The sequence below is a fragment of the Colias eurytheme genome, chromosome 23 (genome assembly GCF_061535395.1).
Source record: "Colias eurytheme isolate Ceu_HAF_F1 chromosome 23, ilColEury1 Martin Lab GWU primary, whole genome shotgun sequence".
Classification (NCBI taxonomy): Eukaryota; Metazoa; Arthropoda; class Insecta; order Lepidoptera; family Pieridae; genus Colias; species Colias eurytheme.
In genome coordinates, this window is record NC_143002.1 from 8,271,954 (window position 1) to 8,294,363 (window position 22,410).

The 22,410-nt window shown below is 32.5% G+C and overlaps 2 protein-coding genes across 2 annotated transcripts in view; both read right to left on the reverse strand.

Annotated features, from left to right (window-relative positions):
• Positions 1-300: 300 nt before the first annotated feature.
• The window catches only part of cpx (synaptic transmission protein complexin), a 182,867-nt gene continuing 160,757 nt past the window's right edge, over positions 301-22,410 (reverse strand). The window contains exons 5-6 of the mRNA XM_090115275.1: positions 5,322-5,454; positions 301-4,809 (exon numbers count right to left, since the gene is read on the reverse strand). Coding sequence (XP_089971401.1) covers positions 4,736-4,809; positions 5,322-5,454 — 207 coding nt within the window. The 3' untranslated portion in view covers positions 301-4,735. The remainder of the gene's footprint in view (positions 4,810-5,321; positions 5,455-22,410) is intronic.
• Positions 16,558-21,307, reverse strand: LOC149898431 (uncharacterized). The gene has a single exon (XM_090115348.1). The coding sequence runs from the start codon at positions 20,891-20,893 to the stop codon at positions 18,029-18,031; it is 2,865 nt and encodes a 954-aa protein (XP_089971474.1). The 5' UTR covers positions 20,894-21,307; the 3' UTR covers positions 16,558-18,028.

Below are 22,410 nucleotides of genomic sequence, written 5' to 3' on the forward strand. Positions count from 1 at the left end.
AACAAATCAATGTTTCCACAGCTTATGAATTATTAAGGTAATAAGCAAAATTGACAGGTTTCAATAAAATCTGTTCATTAGTTTCGGCCACTGAGCAATTGATTTCGACATGATGCGAGTAGCAAACATCTAAATTTGCTAACAGAATATCAATGTGAATTGCCATTATTTTCAAGTGCGCACGGAATCATTTTTACTTCATCTAATTCATACTTGCTTGTTCAGTAGAAAACAAGTAGGTGATGGCTCAGGTTTTGATTATTGAATTAAATCTAATGGTAGATAAATAAAACGCCAAACGGTGGTACAATGTAGTTTATTTATTATTTAACAACATGGTAGATACACCACTTTCACACTCACAGTAAAGTTAATATGAAAATGGCTACCTCTAAACTTTTATACATAACTAATTAGGAGTAAATAAATTTAACAATGCATTGCAACAGTTAGATACAAATCAATGAGTAGCGAAGAAGCCTATCCTATATGAAACTACACAAGTGATAGTAGAGACAGTTTAAATTGAAACTAATTATTTAAGAGGTAAGGACCGATTCAGAATGGCAGCCTGTTAACAGCCGACTCGGAAACGAATCATAACTTATCAATAACAACAAGGTTTTCACAAAAGCTCAATCCGATTTATTTACCTAAAAACATTTTCAACAATAACCTTTTTTCGTTTTCCTCCATTATTCTAAGTTTAATGTAATCGTGGATAAACTACTAACTTTTCTTTAATAACAATACAACATGCGTATGAACCTCGTTCATATCGGTTTAATGGATTACGATTTAATTTCAATTACACTTTTGTTATACACAACTTTTTAAATATTTAGTTTTAATTTCAGTAAATTTTGCAATTTTAACACTAGATGTCACTAATATTAAAAGCTAACGCACTAAGTGATCTTAAATTGGCCAAATGACTATCCTATCTGAACATTCGGAGGTACGCAGAGGAGACAGGTCGGCAGAAGTGGTAACAATCGGTAGAGTAAAATTTAAAGGGCAGTCGGTTGCGACGACTCATCTCCTCTATGTAGCTCCTTGTAACATATATTAAAATATCTATGAAAATTCAATGAAAAGAATGTAAATAAAGACATTACGCACAATATAGACACAATTTTAAAAATATTTTCCAAAGTGCAACAATTCGCAGTCTGTGACACCCGAACGTTTAGTTCGTCGCTCCAAATAATGTCTATTCTACTGGAAACGTCTACAAAATATATAATATGTATATCTAACAATAAATTAATACTGTGTGTATGAAGCTCTTGTGTTAGTGTGGTACGAAGTGTCGTTGTCTCTAAACCGTCTATTTACTAAGTGTTCGCAAAATTGCATTTTGTAATCACTGGACATGTTAACTTATACCTGCTTGTATATTATATGGGTGAGAACAAAATTGTTTTGTTTCCCATAATTTTAGAAGTATCAGCATTATTGCATACGAAATAATCGTTTTCGTAGTATCTTAATATGTAACTCCGATCGTTTTAGCTTGAATTCGTAACAATGTCAAAACCCGTTGTGAAGTCCACACGCGCATATCGTCAAGGAAGAAGGAATACGTGGTAGAGTAGAATTTAATAGTGAAGATAGGATAGTGATAGATTTAGATGAAGTCCAATTTTAGATCCAGAAAGTCTTTAAAGTTGTCTAATGTATCGTGTTGCCAGTCAATCAGTCAAAATTTATAAGTTTCGTTATTACTAATCGATCAGTAATAGTCACATTGGTTTTCACAAGTGTTTTGGCTGTTAGAGAGTAGCAGGGTTAGCGTAAGTATAAGCTGTGTGAATACAAAACTACCAATACAGTAAAGAAGTGCAAATCGATAGAAGAGATAGAGAAATTGAATAAAGAAAGTTAAGAATAGAATTGCCATCGCAGGCCAAAAAGTCATACTTTCTATAAAGAATCTAAACTGATATAAGTATACAAGACAACAATAAAAACATTATATAATTTACCCTGAGTACATAAGTCATAAGATCGATCGATCACTCAACTGATTTTGTTTAAGGAAAATCCAGAAATTGGTCGAGTCACTTAGGATCTTAAAAAGTTATTCTACAGGTGTATCAAATAAGATAGCTTCACAATGGTTTTATTAAATAATTTACAATTATTTCTATGCTACTCGTCTACCTTGTATAAACCTCATTTTATATAATAAGAAATGAATTTCATAACCTCTCTAGTAATTTGAAAGACTTTTGGGTGTGAGTTCATGATAGCGGTAAATATATACATACTTATGTTCGATAAGTACACTCGTAATTCTATTACAGAAACACGTGACAACCATTTGATATCACCCAAATTCCTTCGCGTATTGCGCATCGAAGCAATTTTAAACCTTATGTTAATCGTAATACTATACACCAAACACCTAAAGCTTACATACAAACAGTGGCTCGAAAGCATCTACGTTTGGTTCTGGAGGTCCAGAGCCCGAGACGGACAGACAAATGAAGAGAAAACGACACGCAACACACTTAAGAGCTTACACAGTATCATGCAATCATTAGGACCGAAGAGGCGATGTTTTTGAAATTAGTGACAGTTAGCGAATTTATTTATACATTATGTTACATCTAAATCTCGCTACGTATCAAAATAATTTTCTAAACAACTATTTCTACGTAGTGAGAGCCAACAACGAAGATTATAGTTAGACCTACAGAGAGAAAGATAGAGGAAGGGAAGAAGGGACAGCGAGTAGAGAGAAACAGGTTTGGGGAATGTTTTGTGGGCTGAGCTCGATGGAGACTCGGAATGCCATGAAATATATTTCAATACAAAATATATTTGGAATGTTTATATATATTTAGCTTTTTTACATTATTCTTCATTACATCCGTTCGTTTTTGGATTCATGTTTCATTTTCAAAGAAGTAGATACTGAAGAATATGATTTTAGAGTTGATATTTACCGCCCAAGCCTAGGATTTTCAAAATTTTATTGTAAAATTGGTCACGCCAAAATCATTACAAATTTTAACAGGTGTGATTGAACCTTATTACTATTATTGTATATCCCAAATATCTACGAACAACCGTTTAGCTAGAACTGTCATGCGCATACATAGAACTATTATAATATATGTTAAACCTAGCCTAACACACGTACACTGTGAAATTTTAACTTTAATACCTTAATTATTAGATTGTGAAGTTTTAAATAACGAAGAGATTGATCAACGAAGACCAACCTCGGTGATTGAAGGTGTGAGTGAATGATTAGCTAGAAATGCTTTGCGAGGATTATTGAAGAAAGCTATGAAAATATATCGATGTGCAATAATATGAGAAATATATGGAATTTCATCTCAAAATATAGCATTTTATACATAATCAGAAATTATCGATTCATATTTACATTAGGGTGTATATTGAATAGAATTTGTAGGATTAGATTTTGCAAAGGTAGATTTAATTGACGGGAAAATTCAACAAAAATATGCAGTGATAAGAACGATAGTAAACTGTGGATAGGGGCAGATAGCTTTGAGATAAACGATGTAAATCGGGTATTTGAAGAAGAACGTGACAGATCAGATGATGTTGATGATATTTAAAGTTCTAATAGTGATAGATCAAAAGGGAAGTTCGAAGCTAACGTGAGAGAATGTTAGGGCGCGAGCGGATGGGCCGCGTCACACGCACAGCGATAGATTGTTTTATTCTTATATCACAGCTTTTGACGATAACAAATCTTTTGCATTTGCAGCTTAAGTGGAGTCAAATGTTCGAACAATTTCCTTATAACATTTTGCCAATCCTTTCCGCGGTGAAACCGGGTTAACCATTATAGGCATCGCAATATAACCGGCGGATCCGTCTCTACCAACACAAATCGCTCGAATAATTGCTCACACAACATTAACTTTACTCTAAGCATAAAACATCGATAAACATTATATTCGCGTCCACTACGCTAACTGCTGAACGGAACGACGACAGTTTGGTATCTACAATTACACTCTAAACGAACATTGACCTTATATTAGACATGCAAGAACCGAATGACAACGAAATCGACCGCGTCGCGATCGACAACAACAATATTGTTACCTATGTTAATTTCGATGTGGACATTAAGGCTAGGTCGATTAAGGTACGTTAACCTAACAGAATACGTAGACACGAAGTTCGAACGCATTGCGTAAGCGAGCATGCAAAAGATTTAGAGGCAAAGTCGAAGAGCTGACAGATACGAGAGCAAGCGGCACCCATCGCAAGCTGAGGGGAATTTGGATGAAAACAAATATTACCATCGAATACATTGTTATTTTAATGTAAGTCCGCAGTCTCGAAGAGGAAGGAAAAGATGCAGTCGAACTACACGCGTGCAAGACTTCTTAAATTATTCGCGCTATGAATATCGTTTGTATTAAAAATTTCTTCTTTACACTTAAATAACAATATATCACAAGCGTTAACATATAAAACAGGTTATCCTAATGTCTGATCGCCGGCAGCGATGACTTTTTGACCTGACGCACGTTCTTGTCGGTTTTGTCGAGGCTCTCCATTATTTTATGAATGTATAAAAATATTATTGCTCATTATCAAGCACCAACGCGCCACTAGCCAACTAGTTTCCGAAAAAATTTAGAATTCGAATCTCTCCTACAAAATGTTTGAGCGAATGAGTGGGTCTGAGGGTTACTGCATGTGGGGATGTCGCTACGGTGTGTCGGAGCAAGCGCGCTCACTGCATCACGCATTTGCTTTCGATCTGCGATTTCAGCTCGTTCACTTGCGTTTCGATGGTGTTTTTCAATTCTGGAACATAGAAATAAACATATTTAAGCTTCGTTGCGTAGACAGCTACCGCATTGATTTATTTTTCCCTTATATTATACGTAGGTAGTATAATTTGCTAAGGTTGACTGACTCCGGCTGGACGGACGACGGACGTTTAATCTACCTACATGTTTGGGATTGTATCCATCCAAGTGTAAATGCCGCTGAACATGGTGAATAAAAATAGATGTACGTAACAATATGTCTTGTGATATTCATAGCGATGGATAAATTTGTCATAACTTTCAACAGATCGTAAATATAGTTATATAAAAAAATGTAATGATAACAATTTTGCAGATGACTACGATAAAAAGACCGAATAGTAAATCTAGATCTTAAAAATTTTCGTTAAGTATAGAATACGAAAATCATGTAAAGGGTTTTTGTTGACGTGAATAAAATAATAAACTAAAAGTAAAAAAGGTACAGGAAATAGTCAACCGTTAATATCTTAAATATTTACAGACCGAATAAACATGGGTACTAACTCGTGAACTCATCCTGGTCCTCCAGCTCAGCCTCCGCAGCCAGCTCCTCGGGGGTCTTCTTCTTCCTCATCAGCGGGTTGTCGGGTTCCGCCTGCTGTTGTTCCACCATCTCCTCTTTCTTGGGGATTTTGTACTGAAAGGGGAGGGTGTGGATTTTAGAATAAGCAGCAGAAAAATACATTTACGTATTTGTATTAATTATTATGAGAAATTGTATTTTAATTGAGAGTTATTTTGTTTGTTGAGATTTTTTTATAATACATTAGTTATGTCATGAATGAGTATTGTTATTATTTATTTACAGTGTACATAATATTGTACATAACAAATACAGTACAGTTTACATGATAAATAAAAAAATAACTTCAGCACGTGCTTTCATCAAGCATGTTTTAAACTGTAATCTTCATAAGTAGATGTATCAATATTTATAAGCCGAGAAGATTTTTATTTCATAAAAAAAAATGTATTTGATTTCAGTTATACTTTCTTCATTTCTTTTCTATATACTTAAGTATTATCTATTTAAAAATTCTAATCTGTATGCCGCTATCCATACAGAGGTAATAAAGATAATCACAGAGTAAGTAATACCGGTTCTTCTCCACAGATACTGCTTACCGAATCGGTGGTAAATGTTAAAAACTCAGAGGATAGGTATTGCTCTGAGTTAAAAATGTGTTATGACGTTTGAAGAGTGCATCTAGAAGTCTAATTGAATAAATAAATGTTTCAGTTAGAATATACTAGAAGATAACTACGTAATTAACAACACGACCCAACCAAAACTAAACAGAATTTAAATCGTATATTTTCAATAACTTCTAATCGTTTCAACTCTCCTGGGAAAAACTGTCGCCAACAAAGAGGTAAAACCGTAAATATTTTGTTCCTATCGCTTTTCATATCCAACGGTATTTCCTACTGTTAAATTTCCCAGGGGCATAAACTTGTAACAGTCATATTAAATTCGAATTGGTACAATTTTTACAATGTTCCAATTATGAAAGAATGAAATTAATTATTTATTTCATATTATTGAAGTAAAACTTCTTTAGGCGCGACTAGGGAGTAACTCAGATTTTTTTTCTGACGGAAGTAACGCTGTGTAGTTTCCGCCATTTAAAAATAATAATTCTGATTGGTTGTAAGTATATGTCATATACTACACGCTTCTTGACTTATACGCCAGCTAGTGGCAAATATCATAATCAATTAGGATTATTTATTTTCAAATTTTCAAACGGATCAATTGTGAATAGCAAAGTGAATGAAAAATTCAACAGTTTTAAAAACATTATTTTAAATTGCAAAATTTTTTGAAAATCTCTAAATATACTTGTTTATTTATTACTTTTAAAATAAGTAAATTAAAAATAAATTTTCTGACAATTGCGACATTTTATAATATCTATTCAATAACAAGGTTATATTGACATGTGCGTTTTACTTCAATCGCGCGTAAAGGTTACACGCACACACTTTTTTTTTTTAAACACTTTTGTGTCTGTATAATATGCACAATTGTGAAGACGATAAGCGAATGGTTGGCTCTTTATCATGTTTGTCATCGAGAATTAAAAGTTAACAGAAGGTATTATTGATAATCAACTTATAAAACATGCTTTCAGTCTAATAACTCATGATAAAAACATTGCTGAAACAGTTTCTTATGTAATAAGGAGCTTACGTTATTTTTTAATGTCAATTGATTGAACAAGGTGTAATCTTCTTATATATAAAAATGAATCGCAAAATGTGTTGGTAAGCGCATAACTCGAGAACGGCTGAACCGATTTCGATAATTCTTTTTTTATTATATTCCTTGAAGTACGAGGATGGTTCTTATGTAGAGAAAACGTAAACATGTACCACGGGCGAAGCCGGGGCGGACCGCTAGTCTTATATATAAAAATGAATCGCAAAATGTGTTGGTAAGCGCATAACTCGGGAACGGCTGAACCGATTTCGATAATTCTTTTTTTATTATATTCCTTGAAGTACGAGGATGGTTTTTATGTAGAGAAAACGTAAATATGTTCCACGGGCGAAGCCGGGGCGGACCGCTAGTTGATAAATAAAAAATTGTGTTCCACATTTTTCTTATTCCTGATAAATGATGTGTTTACTACAGTATTCAGGAATATATGGACGATAAAGACCCATGGAGGGTTGTCGCGTAAAAACCACAGGACAGTTCTTTGGCATATTATGTAGTTAGATATAAGTTACATATTATGTAAATTTATTGACATTATTTAAAAGAGCAACTATGGAGTTTCTTGCCGATTCTTCTCCATAGATACTGCTTTCCGAATCGGTGGTAAATGTTAAAAATACTATGTAATGACGATTCGAAAGTGCTACTAAATAGTAGTCTTATTTAATAAATGAATGTTTGAGTTTGAGTTTGAGTTTACTAATTATTTTAGTAAACACATCATTTAGACTAAAAGCATTCTTTTTTATAACGATGTAATCGTATTCGAATAGTTGCAAAAAACTAAATACAATTTGCGAGAACGAAGAATAATCGGCTTAATTAAGAAGCGAAGAATTACTTCCCAAGGCAATCCTCTTTCTTCTAATCTCCAATTGATTTGCATGAAGCTAGCTAGTTAAATTTAAAATAATTTCTCCTCTCTCCCAAGAGATCTCATTAGAGACAGGATACGGCAAGGATTATTAAAAATGTACTCTAATAACTTATAATAAAATCACATTTAAATTGCCTGTAAGAGGTTTATTTATGTCGTAAAATATGAAAATTGCAAATTGTTAATTGTGATTTATTAGCTTTAAAGAACATTTTATTTATTTCATAAATAGGATAAAATCGGTTTATGAAATAATAAATTCATAATATATAGTACCTAATATAATTGCCAGTGTTTCAAACAGTCAATAATAATTATAAGCCAATTACGTAATGTGTAATATTATACCGATGTCCTAAACTTTCTAACGTATACATTTATGAATGTATGCTATATAATATCATACAAATAAACCCTATTTTGAATTCGATAAAGGTCTCATTTGAACACATAATCAAAACTTGGGACTGGCAATTTAATATTTGTACGAAGCAATAAATTTGAGACGCGATCCTCGAAGGACCTAATTCCGTAAATGAGCATACAATGATATATATGGCTATGTAGTATGTATCTTGGTATATTAAGCGGGTTTGTTATTTTGAATATTTATTGAAATTATAACACACTAGCTTTCCGCCCGCGGCTTCGCCCGCGTTTTCAAAGAAAAACCCGTTCCCGTAGGATTTCCGGGATAAAACCTATCCTATGTCCTTTCTCAGGTATCAAAATATCTCCATACCAAATTTCATGCAAATTGGTTGAGTAGTTAAGGCGTGATTGAGTAACAGACAGACAGACAGAGTTACTTTCGCATTTATAATATTAGTATGGATAAGCCAATTACGTAATGTGTAATATTATACCGATGTCCTAAACTTGCTAACGTAAACATTTATGAATGTATGCTATATAATATCATACAAATAAACCCTGTTTTGAATTCGATAAAGGTCTCATTTGAACACATAATCAAAACTTGGGACTGGCAATTTAATATTTGTACGAAGCAATAAATTTGAGACGCGATCCTCGAAGGACCTAATTTTCCGTATATGAGCATAAAATAATATATATGGCTATGTATCTTGGTATATTAAGCGGGTATTAATGATAATGTTTGTTATTTTGAATATTTATTGAAATTATAACACATTTGTTTATAATAAATACATGATCTATAGATGTATGAAATAATATAGTAGGTATAAATATATTAATATTGTATTGTGTTTGATCTGTTAGATTTGATTGCTTTGAAAGCATTGCAATAATTAATAACAAAACAAATATTTATGAAGAGAATTCACAAGGTTACCTCCTTGTGAATTCTCTTCATAAAAAAGAAGTTTACCTCGTAACATTATTGCAGATCGAACAATATGGCTATTTAAAAAAAAACAAAACTGATACTATTCGAAAAAATACTTGATTTCCTTTAAACTATATTTTAATTGCTATACACTAAATTTTAATTGTAAATTAAACATTGTAATAGGTAAATATTATGTACTTAAGTAAAACGCGCACATAAATGGCTCTTCATAGTGTTTAACTCTCGGGAAATTGATTAAAATATTTTATCGAAGGAGAAACTATGAATCAGTATAGTATTAGTAGTAACGAAACAGAATATAAAAGAAAGGAATTCTGGCGAAGCTTCTGATTCTTCCTTTCTTCATTCTTTATGCATTCTTCTTTCTTCTCTGTGTAGACAAAGCCTCGTAGAAGTCAACCTGACTCGATTAGGGAGTCGCACTGAGACGGACTCCCTACTAGAGTCAATTTAACATCCACGGGCTTTATTTATTCTTCTTTTTTCTACTCTTCTCTTCCTATCCAAACAAAGTATTTTTATTCCATAAAAACCATAATTACTGCGAACGATAAGCACATCTTATCTATGGAAACTTTACCGATAATGTGTACAAGTCTTAAATTATTTTACTAAAATTATACTTCTATTCCCTTCTTTTGCAAAACGTTCATTTTTATAAATCAATAACTTACATTTAGATCTAAACATGATATTCTTCCCTAATCAAGCAATTATTAAGAACATATCTCCACAAAATTAAACGAATATAAATCATCTTAGTTTAAAAAGCGACTGCAGTAAACCCTTGTCAGGTTTTAGAGAGGTCGGTGTAACAATTTTGCGTCAAATGAGTTCCTAACGCGGTTACTTCGCAATCTTGTGGAAATTGAAGCTTAATAGCCTATCGATGGACAACGACTGGCAAAAATTGTTTACCAGCCACTTATAGTTTAATATCTTATATAATTAATGGTGTAAGTTGGTCAATTTTATAAAGCAGAGATTTGGAAGATATTAGATACAGGGTAAATTTTTTGATGTCAAAGATATTTGAATTGAAGTATAAAATATACCAGCTTACACCATTTCAAACAAAGAAAATGATAACACGTTTATCTAGTTAAAGGTATAGTAGAAAAAAATCAAGCAGCTGTTTTACTACAAAGAGTTAAAAATAATACTTCACAATTATTGTTTTGTTGACAACGTTTTAACAATAATAAACGTCGCTACTATGCATGCTATGCATTATTATACGATTATATGTATTTACAAGTATTTTACTAGATATTCATTAAACTTAATTCTGAATCCAAAAGCCATTTGTTATTTCCATATCAATGTTTACGGAGCGCGTAAGGGCGCGTTACATCAAATGCTCGGCTCATGGTGGAAAATTGCTATGGGCGGGGAAAATTACGTGTCAACACGGTACGGACAGCAAATAACGTGTTTTTGATAAGAGAAACAAATAAACTTGGGTTGTATTCTGAGTGAATTGAGTGAAATATGTTATTCATCGTCACTATATTATATGTATAGGTGTACAAAAATCTTATTAATAAAATACTTTTGTATTAACAACAAAAGTAATGTTCTTTTATAAGGAAATAAATGCTTAAAATCTCTGTATTTGTTCATTGCTTGTATAAAGAGAGTTTAAAGAATATGGCAATTCATATCCGCGAATGTATAAAACGATATTACTTCAGAATTGTACGTTTCAATATCTCACAATCAGTAAAAACGAGAACGAATCATTAAAATGTTCACTTTGCTACTCTAAATGTTAACAACAAAAAACAAACATTAAAAAATAAAAGCCTATAATTTGCTAACGGTACGTGCAACGAAGCGCTGTAATAGGTACATTCTTGCACACCAAGTATGCTGGGTGATTTTTCTGCGAACCGTGGTATTGATTTTCACTTTATTTGCTTCGACTGGATTGTAATAAATGTATCGAACATAATATTGAACTGAGTTTATGTTTGGATATATGAGATTTTTTATCGCTTCTGCTACGTTTTATTAATGGTTCAGGGTATAGTTGATCTTTTTACTCTATCTTGGGTACATATTTGTTTTTATTTTGCTGTAATGGATGTTTTAGTTTCTTTAGCTATTACATACTTTTACATAACATTACATTTGATAGATATAGGATAAGAAAATTTATGGGTATATTTTTATACATATGTATATAAAATGGCGATGTTAAATCTATCCTAACAAAATAATAAATACAAAGTACATTTTGCTGGTATAAATTGTTTTGAATTTGTATGGAACGGATTGAAAATTTTGTTTAAACTATTATTTTATAGTTTAACGGCCTTAGTTAACGGCCTTAATAACACAAAGTTAAACAATGGATAAATTTCTACCATATCTATATCCTACTCTTGCTTACATGAAACGTCAATCATAAAAACAAGACAGATAATTGCAATAACTAATCCATTGCAAAGCGAATGGGTAACATTTTATTAGTAAGACCGTAAGGTTATTATCTATGTGCTGTCATTTCATTTTAGTGTAACGCATCCTTACCATTTATGGCTGCTTTTTGTAGGCCTTTTACTTAATTGATTATTTTACCGACTCTAATATATTATGCATTACTAATAAATAATTTACAGTATAGCTGGCAACCCTGCTGACTCATGAAGGCAGTAGGCACATAGATAATTGAATAGACGGATAGACAGTAGACACGCCACTTGTAACTTTAACGAGTGATCGATCACGAACATGGGAATTGATATATACTTTAAACTTCACTGATATAGGTCAAGTCAATTAGTAGATGAGTAATAAATAAGCTATGATTATACACATGTTATAAGTCTCACTGTTGCTGTTATAATATTTATAATAACTTAATAAAAATATGTTTAAGAATAGTTTGGAAGAGGTTATCGCGAAACGGTATATGACATTAAAACTAAAAGTTAAGTAAAAGTTAAATCATTACGCTTCATATTATGAAGATAATAAAATATTGAAAACAACACAACAGAGTAAAGACGATATATTGATACAATTTTTGTATCTGTGTATTTATAGTTGTCAGTCCAAAAACATGAGCAATAAAAAGAAAAACTTTATCCCAAAAAGCATGTTATATATTAGTTCCACGTACGTATAAATCGTGTTTTCCCAGTTCTTCAGCATCAGTTGTTAAAAGAAAATAGTGAGTTGTCAACAGTTTTCCATGAGTGTTTGCGCGCCTTAATAGTGTTTGGCGTTCCGTCTGAAATGCCCTTACGCGCACAAATAAATACTTCAAATGTACTGTGTTGCTAGTTAAGTTTTTGTCAAATTAACGAGTAGTAAACAAATATATTAATTTATCTGTGAAAACCGTTCTGTTATGTTATTATGGAGAAAAATATAATTGTAGAATCAGAAATCCCATTGATTTTTACACAGTAGATATATCTACTTTTACGCTTACACTTTCGCACTCTTAAAGAAAAAGTTGATATAAATGCAGAATTGCATTGCATTTAAGCCCAAACCAACTTTCATCTCAAGAAAACGATCAAAAACAAAAAATCAATTGTTATATTCACAAATAAATCGCTCGAAGTCGCGCCGCTAAGGAGTTCCGAAGTTATAATTGCGAGGCGTGGCCTCACTGCCGGCGACTATAATTACTGCACAAAATTATTCCTTCATTACTGTCTTCATAATTAGCGGAAATATTTATAGTCACGCTCTTGTTTCTTTTGTTATTTGTTATTGAGAGAGCTTTTGACACAGACATTGTTTGAGATTGAACGAATGTTATATTTTGCGACGTTTTTTTCGCCTCCTATTTTGAACGTAGCAGCAAAACCGCTGGGAATGAAAGGTTTTTACAAAGGCTCAATATCAAAGCGATGTTCAATCGTTTATTCATTTAACTCGACTTTTTTGAGCTTTTCAAACGTAACTTTATACAATTTTATACTATCCCAATTCCACGAAGCTACTATAAATAAATATAATAGATTCTTTCAAACAGATTGGGAAATAAGATATATTAGACCTATTATTAGATTTTCCACGAAGTTCTTGCTAGCGAACTATACTTGGCAGTTGGTACTAGGATAAAAGAAACATGCCGGCTGATAACAGTATTAGAAAATATTCTTACATAATAGTTATCGATTTGAATGTTTATATTTTTATCGTATTCGGATATATATTAGATCGGAAATTTTTACGTTTATTTAAACATGATACTAACATATCATTTTCATATCTCTCTTTGTTTTAGATAATATAAAGGTCTGTACCAACTATTTAACAAAGAGTTTTTTAGGCAGTAAAACACTACACGTTAAAAAATATAAAATAAACGAATGATTCATCCATTGATTCGGAATTACCACTAGAGAAATTAGGTCATACAGCATACTATAACTACTTGAAAAAGGCGAGGGTTGAAAATGGGCGATATCAGTTTGGGATTAACTCCGCTCGTCCATTTGCTAGCAAGGCCAACATAATCACGATAACCAGCCAATAAAATATAATGGTAAAAGGAACTAATCATTAGGCCCCTACGATATTGGCACCATAAGTTGGACCATAAATTATATTCAATGACACTTCGGTCGGATCGTGTAATTTCTTATGTAAGTGTTAGTCAAGTTTTTCGTCACGTTATGAAATTTATACGCAATAGGGTGGTAATGTGTAGGTGTGAAATATCGTTTAAGTGTTACGTGTTTTAGTTTAGTTTTTATTAAAAACTTTCATTGTTTTGTTTAAGCTTTCAAAAAAGTTATAGTATGGAATTTTGAAGTTCGTTATCTTTCTGTTCTGAAAAGTAATTCAAATAATATATTGGGTTCATACATAACAAATGATATTTAATCCACTTTCTATATGTTAATTAGCTTAACTTTAAAGGTGAATCTTCCTATACATAGATTTTTTTAACACGTTCAAGACGGGGCCCGATTTTGGCTACTTATCGTTGGGCCGGCATAGGGCTTACAAGACCTGTTGGTGAACTTCATTTACGGCCGGCATCAGGTGGAAAGGACCTGTTACACCTTTTGACATTAAAATCAAATGTGTCATCCAGTTGAAGACTTTTTTGAATATTCTTTCTTGAAACGTATTGTTATTGAATCACTGCATAACAACATTAGACCCGTTTTTGAAAAAAATATCATTAAAGGAGGTTAAATTAGTAGTAAAATTATAGGATCTTATACACCTGATCCCGGCACTAGTGAATATGATTGCTAGTGATGTCAAATGAATCGACTATATAATTAAAAAAAATCAATTTATTTTTACCTCAAAAACAGTATGCGCTTCATTATAACAGTTATGACAATACGAGGGTGAATCAAAAAGTTCTTGGAATCACTATAAAAATGTAAAATCTATTTTCCAAAATTTGTTTTTCTCTTTGTAAAAAATGTTTTTTCTAACTATCAAAAATCTCAACCACGGCTACCATTGCCGCATCATAATCGTAAAATTTTGTTAGATATATAATAATTGATATCAATACAATATCGCAACGTCTAATTATTATGCACATCACTAATTAACTGACCTGTTACCAAGGGCCGGCTATCGGGTTATCAGGCATCGGGTCTTTTAGATCCGATATCCGTCCTGCAAGGACAAAATTTCTTTGCAGGCCGTATCAGGTCTTTAAGATCCGATACAATATTTTTCCTTTTATGGGTACTATTTAGTGGCAGAATACCAGTCAATATATCTGTCACACTCTCACTACAAAAAATCCTAAAGTAAACTACCCCGGCCCATGCGATAGCAATAGAAATCTCTCTCCGGCCCGCGCGAATAGTTCACTTCAGGTGTTTTCGACCTGATGCCGTACTGAACGTGTTAAAGTACATAATTAAACATACTTTAATGGTTATTAATTTTTTTACGTGTACCTACATTTTTTAACCTATAGAAGTGCAATAAAAGATTAAAGAACATTTATAAGAATGCGAAAACAAACTTGTACGGTAAAGTCCGATCATAACTCCACTAACAGGACTAATTGATGTTCCCAGGACATGACTTCTGATTAATTTGGGACTGCTTCATCCCACTAATATTATTGATTAGGAAGTTTCGATAGACTTGATGTTTGGGGCCCTTTCGCTAAAAGGCTAGAAAACGTAAAATAAACAATTTTGTACGCTCTAGTTTTTTTTTATTAATTTACCATTCTTTGTGAATATGTTGTATTTACAGTTATAATAAATGTGTGTTATTGTCGATCATATTAATCATAGTTATTATTAATTAACAGAGAAATGAAAACATTGATCCTTAGATCAATGTTTTTACAACTTTCTGTCATCCATACTAATATTATAAATGCGAAAGTAACTCTGTCTATCTGTCTGTTACTCAATCACGCCTGAACTACTGAACCAATTTGCATGAAATTTGATATAGAGATATTTTGATACCCGAGGAAGGACATAGGATAAGTTTTATCCCGGAAATCCTACGGGAACGGGTTTTTCTTTGAAAACGCGGGCGAAGCCGCGGGCGGAAAGCTAGTACTTTATAAAACTAAGTGTTAAATAATTAAATATTCTATGAATATTATGATGAACCGCTTATTCTTGGACCACGCTCTTAACACTAAAGTGCGGTCCTTTGACGGAACGTCACAAATTTGATTACAGGCCATTTGAGCCCGCGACGGGGGCTAATAGCCTCGCTTCGTTGTCAGTAAAGTTTTAAAAGCGTTAGTTTCATTGATGTCATAAGTTTTGGCATGTTAAGGGCCTGTACGACCTAGTGAACGGTTGTTATGTATGGAGGGTTTGGTACTGGTTAATTCGGGTTATATTGTTAATTGTAAAATTTTAGTCATTGTGTGTAATTTACGGTAAGGTAGCGTCATAGACTTCTAACTAGGGCACGTGTATAATTATGTAGAAATCAATTTAAATTCACAGGGTGCTTAACGTCTTTTGAACTTTTAAACCTATTGAAATTAAGATATCCTAAAGCTGTAAAAGATTAAGGCATGTTCTAGATTCTAACTATTACTTAAAAGCCCACTTCCTTTACACCTAAAACTAGGACTGTTAAATTCTCACCGTAATTCCGCCATTTTATAGTGAATTGCCTCTAAAATGGCGTCGGTCAAGAGCGGGAAAAAGAAATTACCTCAAAGTGCTTCTTTGTAGAATTCCTTTTGACGTAAATTTCAATTGCCTGAATTTATGTGTTACATGAGAACTATTTTGTGCTGTGGTTTTCATAGGTATACCTAGTTTTAAGTTTGGCATTTGTTATGTATGTCGGGTTGTATGATAATAGAAAGTAATAATTCTCTCGTATGTACTTTATTAATGTAACAATTGTAAAATAGTAATTAACAGAAAGGATTGTATAGAATGCCGTGTAAAATGTAAATTGTAAATCAAAGATGTCTTCCCGAATAACAGTGTTGCCAGGTGGCTCTGTAAGTTGCACAGATTATAAATATCCAATCTATGTCGCCAACACTCTCCCTCGTTATAAATTTAAAGGTTCAATCTATTGGGAGGTTTCCTCATCCTAGTACTACGACGGATTTCAATTCTGGATGGTGTAGGTTCATGTGTATCTGGAATTGTTTCTGGTACAAGGTTTTCTGGTTGGTAATTTCCTGGACTTGCTACTGGCTGTGTAGATGATCTTCTTGGTGTATGTGTTATTACTGTAGGGCTAGGTTGTATGCATTCTTTTTCAGGTGAAGCTGGTGTGGGTGAACTCTCTTGCAGGTGAGTTGGTCGGTAAGTATCTGGTGTATTAATATTCTCACTCAAGCATGATGTCCTTATTATCTGATCAGTATGTCTGTGATGTATCTTTCCATCTACTTCCACCTCGTAATGTAATTTTCCTTTCCTCTCTAATATTCTTCCAAATTTCCATTTGTTACTATCATACATCCTTATTTGTACTCTATCTCCTGGTTTAAACTCTTTGTATATCTTTAATTCTTCATTGTTGCTATCTCTAACTTCTTGTTTTCTTTTCACTAAATCTATTCTTGTTCTATATATTCTTTTAAACATCATTTCTCCTGGACTCTGTCCTGTAGAACTATTAGGTGTTTTTCTATACATCATTAAAAATCTTTGTAACTTATCTTGTACAGATCCTTCTTCGTTCATCATTGCTTTAAGTTTATTTTTAACCGTTTGTACATATCTTTCTGCTTGACCATTTGTAGATGGGTGAAAGGGTGCTGTAAACTTTGCTTGTATTCCATTTTCCTTTAAAAATCTTAACATTTCCTCTGATCTAAATTGTCTTCCATTATCAGATACTTGGGTAACTGGTAAGCCAAACGTAGTGTAGATTTTCTTTAAAATATTAATAGTAGCTGTAGCTGTGATAGAAGTAGTAGGTATTACCTCTAACCATTTTGTGTAGGCATCTACTACAATAAGAAAATATTGATTCAAGAATGGTCCTGCGTAATCAATATGAATTCTACTCCATGGTTCTTTCGGATATTCCCAGATGTGTATAGGTACTTTAGTAGGGTTGTTTTTCATTAAACAGCATGTTTTACACTGCTTTACCATGTTCTCTATATCTATGTCTATATTCTTCCACCAGACATAGCTTCTGGCTAATGCCTTCATTTTCACAATACCGGTGTGAGCTGTATGTAGTTCTTTTAATATTTGAGGTTGTAACTTTTTAGGTATTACAATTCTTATGCCATAAAATATGCAATTGTTTTGTAGTGAATATTCGTATAGTCTTCCTGTATCTTCTCTTCCTGACTGTATATCTATGTATAATTACTGTAACTCAGGGTCAGTGGCTGTAGCTTCTCTTATTTCCTTTAATGAAACTGGCATTTCTGCAATTTGATTTAGGTAGAACGCTTCATCGTCTGTCATTGTCTCATTCTTTTCAGTTGTATCTGTATATTGTATTCTTGAAAAATAGTCGGCATTCGCATGTTCTGTAGTCTTCCTTAGTCGTATCTCATAGTCAAATCCTGCTAAAAAGTTTGCATAGTGTACTAATCGTATGGCTGTGGTAGCTGGTGTAACTTTCTCTGGGTGTAAAATTCTAGCTAATGGTTGATTATCTACAATGAGTATTATCTTCCTGCCGTAACAGTATTGGAAAAATTTCTTTAATCCCCATACTAGGGCTGCTGCTTCCTTATCTAACTGACTGTAACCTCTCTCTGCTTTAGTTAAGGATCTTGATGCAAATGCTATAGGTCGTTCAGTTTTATCCGGCATAATGTGTGATAAAACAGCTCCATATCCTGTAGGAGATGCGTCTGTAGCTAATGTGACAGGTAAGTTCTCATGAAACGGTATAAGTACTTTTTCTCCACATAGCTCAATTTTCAACTCTTGAAATGCTTTTTCACATTCTTTATTCCATATAAATTTTGTATCTTTCTGTAATAGCTTGTATAAAGGATTTAGTTTAGATGCCAAATTAGATATGAATTGTTGATAATAATTTATCATTCCTAAGAAAGTACGTAGAGATGTAACATCTGTGGGACGTGGGCTATTCTTTATATCATTTATCTTTTCTTCTGTAGGGTGTAATCCTTTTTCATTTATTTTATGTCCAAGATATGTAACTGATTTTTGAAAAAATTGACACTTCTTCTTGTTTAGATGTAATCCACATTCTTTAAGTTTATTAAATACCTTTCGGATTCTTTGTAGTAATTGTATGTATGTATGTCCTTGTAAAGCGATATCATCAAAAAAACAAGCTGTACCTTCTAATCCTTGTAATGTATGATCCATGTATCTTTGCCAAACATTTGGTGCTATTTTCACACCGAACATCAGTCTTCTTACTTTGTATGTACCCTTACATGTACTTATGGCTTGCATCTCTGCTGTATCATCATTTGTCTTCATATGTAAATACGCTTGGTTAATGTCCAATGTACAAAAATATTTACCACCGCTGAGCTTTGAAAATATCTCTTCAACTCGAGGGATTGGATAGTTGTCATTTTCTAGGTTTTTATTTAATGTAGCTCTGTAGTCGGCACATAGGCGTACCTTTCCATTATGTTTCATCACAGGAACAATTGGTGTACCCCACTGTGAGTATGTAACCTTTTCTAATATGCCTTCTTTTTCTAATCTGTCAATTTCTGCCTCTACTTGATTTTTCAATGCAAATGGTACTGGACGTGGCTTTAAATAAACTGGAACTGCCTCTTCTTTCAATTTAAATGCGACTTGATAATCTTTAATTTCACCTATTTCTTCTGTAAATAATTCTTTATATTCTTCTAATAATGTTTGTAATTTATTTTTGAATTCTTTTTCTGTTATGTCTTGTTCTTCCTTGTATATTGAATTTACTTCAAAATTTAAGTTCAATTTTCTAAGCCATTCTCTTCCAACTACGGTGTCTACTTTGCGGTCAATTACAAAGATTCTTCCTTCAATAACTGTGTTCTTATACTGAATATTTAAATTACAAGTTCCTAATGGGTGTATTATTTCTCCTGTGTATGTTCTTAGCTTTACTGATGTATCTTTAAGTTTCAGATTATTAAAATATTTTTCATAAAAATTTGTCGAGCATGTAGTAACTGCAGCGCCTGTATCCAGTTCTAAATTATGTATTTTTCCATTTAATTGTAAGGTTATGTTAAATTTATCACTCTGTATGTTATTGTTAAATATCTTATGTATTTCATATATTTCATCTTCCTCGGTGAATTGATCCTGAACTAACTCAATTTGTTTTTGTTCTCTGAAACATACCGATTGTATGTGTCCCTTTGTCTTACATTTCTTGCAAAATAGTTTATGTTTCAAACGACATTGCCTTGCTGTGTGGTTTTCTTTGCCACATCGAAAACATTTTATTTCTCTCTTCTTCTCGTTATATGAACTGTATGATTTATTTATATTTTTATCTTTGTATGTATTTATATTTTTAGGTTTATGTGTGTTTGTATAAATTTTGAAATGATTTGATTTAGTTGAAATTTTGTTAATGTTTACTTGGCCAGAACACATTTCTTTTGTTTCAGCTTTAGATGTCTCAATCGCCATTGCAATTTTAATTAAATCATCAACCTTTGTAGATGAGCTTTCTTGTAATAATCTTTCTTTTATTTCTGAATTCCGGAGACCTCGTATGAATTGTACTCGCAGATGAGTTTCAAATGTGCTGTGTTCGCAGCTTGCGCATTTAAAGTTACATTTTCCCCCTAGTTCTTTTAAACCAGCAACATAATTTGCAATACTTTCACATTCGTATTGTTGTCGTAAACAAAATTTGTGCTGTTGGGCTACTTCACCAGGTTCAGGTGCAATATGGTTTTTCAATAATTGTATCAGTTCATAATATGATTTGGTTTTCGGAGAATCAGGTGCTGTAATATTTTGTAAAACTTGATAGTATTTAGGACCAATGCAGTTCAGAAAAATCTGTGATTTTGTTTTATCATTTGTAACTCCTTTTAGGTTAATGTAATTTTCTAACCTCTGTAAATAAGATGCGAAACTTTCATTGTTTTCGTCGTATGGTTGTAATGTAATTCCACTCACCGATTTATCCGTATTTTGTAATTGTTGTTGTAATTGCGCTTGTTGTACTTGAATTCCTCGAATAGTTTCTAACATTTGAGATAATACTTGCCCCAATTGCTGTTCCATTTTGCGTATTTGTAATGTATTGTATATTATTATGAAGGAAAAAGGAGGTTGTGAAGCGGGTTATCATCACGGGATGTGGAACCCTTGGAACAAAGGAAAAGGTGTTAGGAGCACATGGGTCAATGTACGCACGATGTTCTTCACTTGATAATTTATGTTGAATTTCCACTTACTCGTCGCCAATCTGTTATGTATGTCGGGTTGTATGATAATAGAAAGTAATAATTCTCTCGTATGTACTTTATTAATGTAACAATTGTAAAATAGTAATTAACAGAAAGGATTGTATAGAATGCCGTGTAAAATGTAAATTGTAAATCAAAGATGTCTTCCCGAATAACAGTGTTGCCAGGTGGCTCTGTAAGTTGCACAGATTATAAATATCCAATCTATGTCGCCAACAGCATTGTTTTAGAACTTGATATAAACCGCGTCGGAATCTATCCCTATGACCCAGTTGTGGTTATAAAATGTTTTGAAATAAATAAGTAAAAAGTATGAAAGTCCATCAATAAGCGTTTAATAAATTGTAGAAATGTTTTTCGTTGACAGAAGTAAATAATAATTTTGAAAAATAACTTCTAATTTTGTGGTTAGAAATCAAACTAATGATTAATTATATACATAACTAGCAGTCCGCCCCGGCTTCGCCCGTGGTACATATTTACGTTTTCTCTACGTAAGAACCATCCTCGTACTTCAAGGAATATAATAAAATAAGAATTAACGAAATCGGTTCAGCCGTTCTCAAGTTATGCGCTTACCAACACATTTTGGGATTCATTTTTATATTATAAGAATATGAAATTGATATTGCTACAGATTCAAGTACATATTTGGTACTTTAGTGAAATTCGATAAATCGATATAGTACCTATAATTTTTCTTATAAAAGCAAAACATAGCAAGCTCTTGAATTTAATAAAAGAGTTCGCAGAAGTTCTTTAATAACCGCGACATTCATCAATTCAAATCACAAACAAGTCAACACTTCGTTTCTGAGATTATAATTAAGCTCATAATTACTCATTATATTCTGACAGCTGTCAGATTGAAAACTTATCGTACGCGTCATGCTTTCTCTGTTGGTATTAAGGAAATTGTTGAGATAGAAATACTTTAAGAAACCCTTTAAAATTATGTAACGTTCCATATTTATATACCTACATTTTTATGCCGTTACAATTTATTCACGTTTTTGAACAATTTTACATAATAATTCAAGCTTCTCTTTCTATTGCGTCGTATGCTTAACTTTTCTTTTGAAAGTTGCGTGATTCTAAGAATTTGTAGCAATTGAATCGTAATTTAAATAATAAATTACACATATTTTTAGCCGTTTGTTTGTGGTTTTCAGAATTTGTTATAAAATTTCGTTCAGTATTCGTTGTTTATATTCTAAATGATTAGTATTATGTTGATTGTTTATTTTATGCGTAGTCAAAATATAATTAATTGTGCTACCGTTTGTTTACAAAATAGAGACAAAACATCACTCGTAGGCTGTTTAGTGTTAC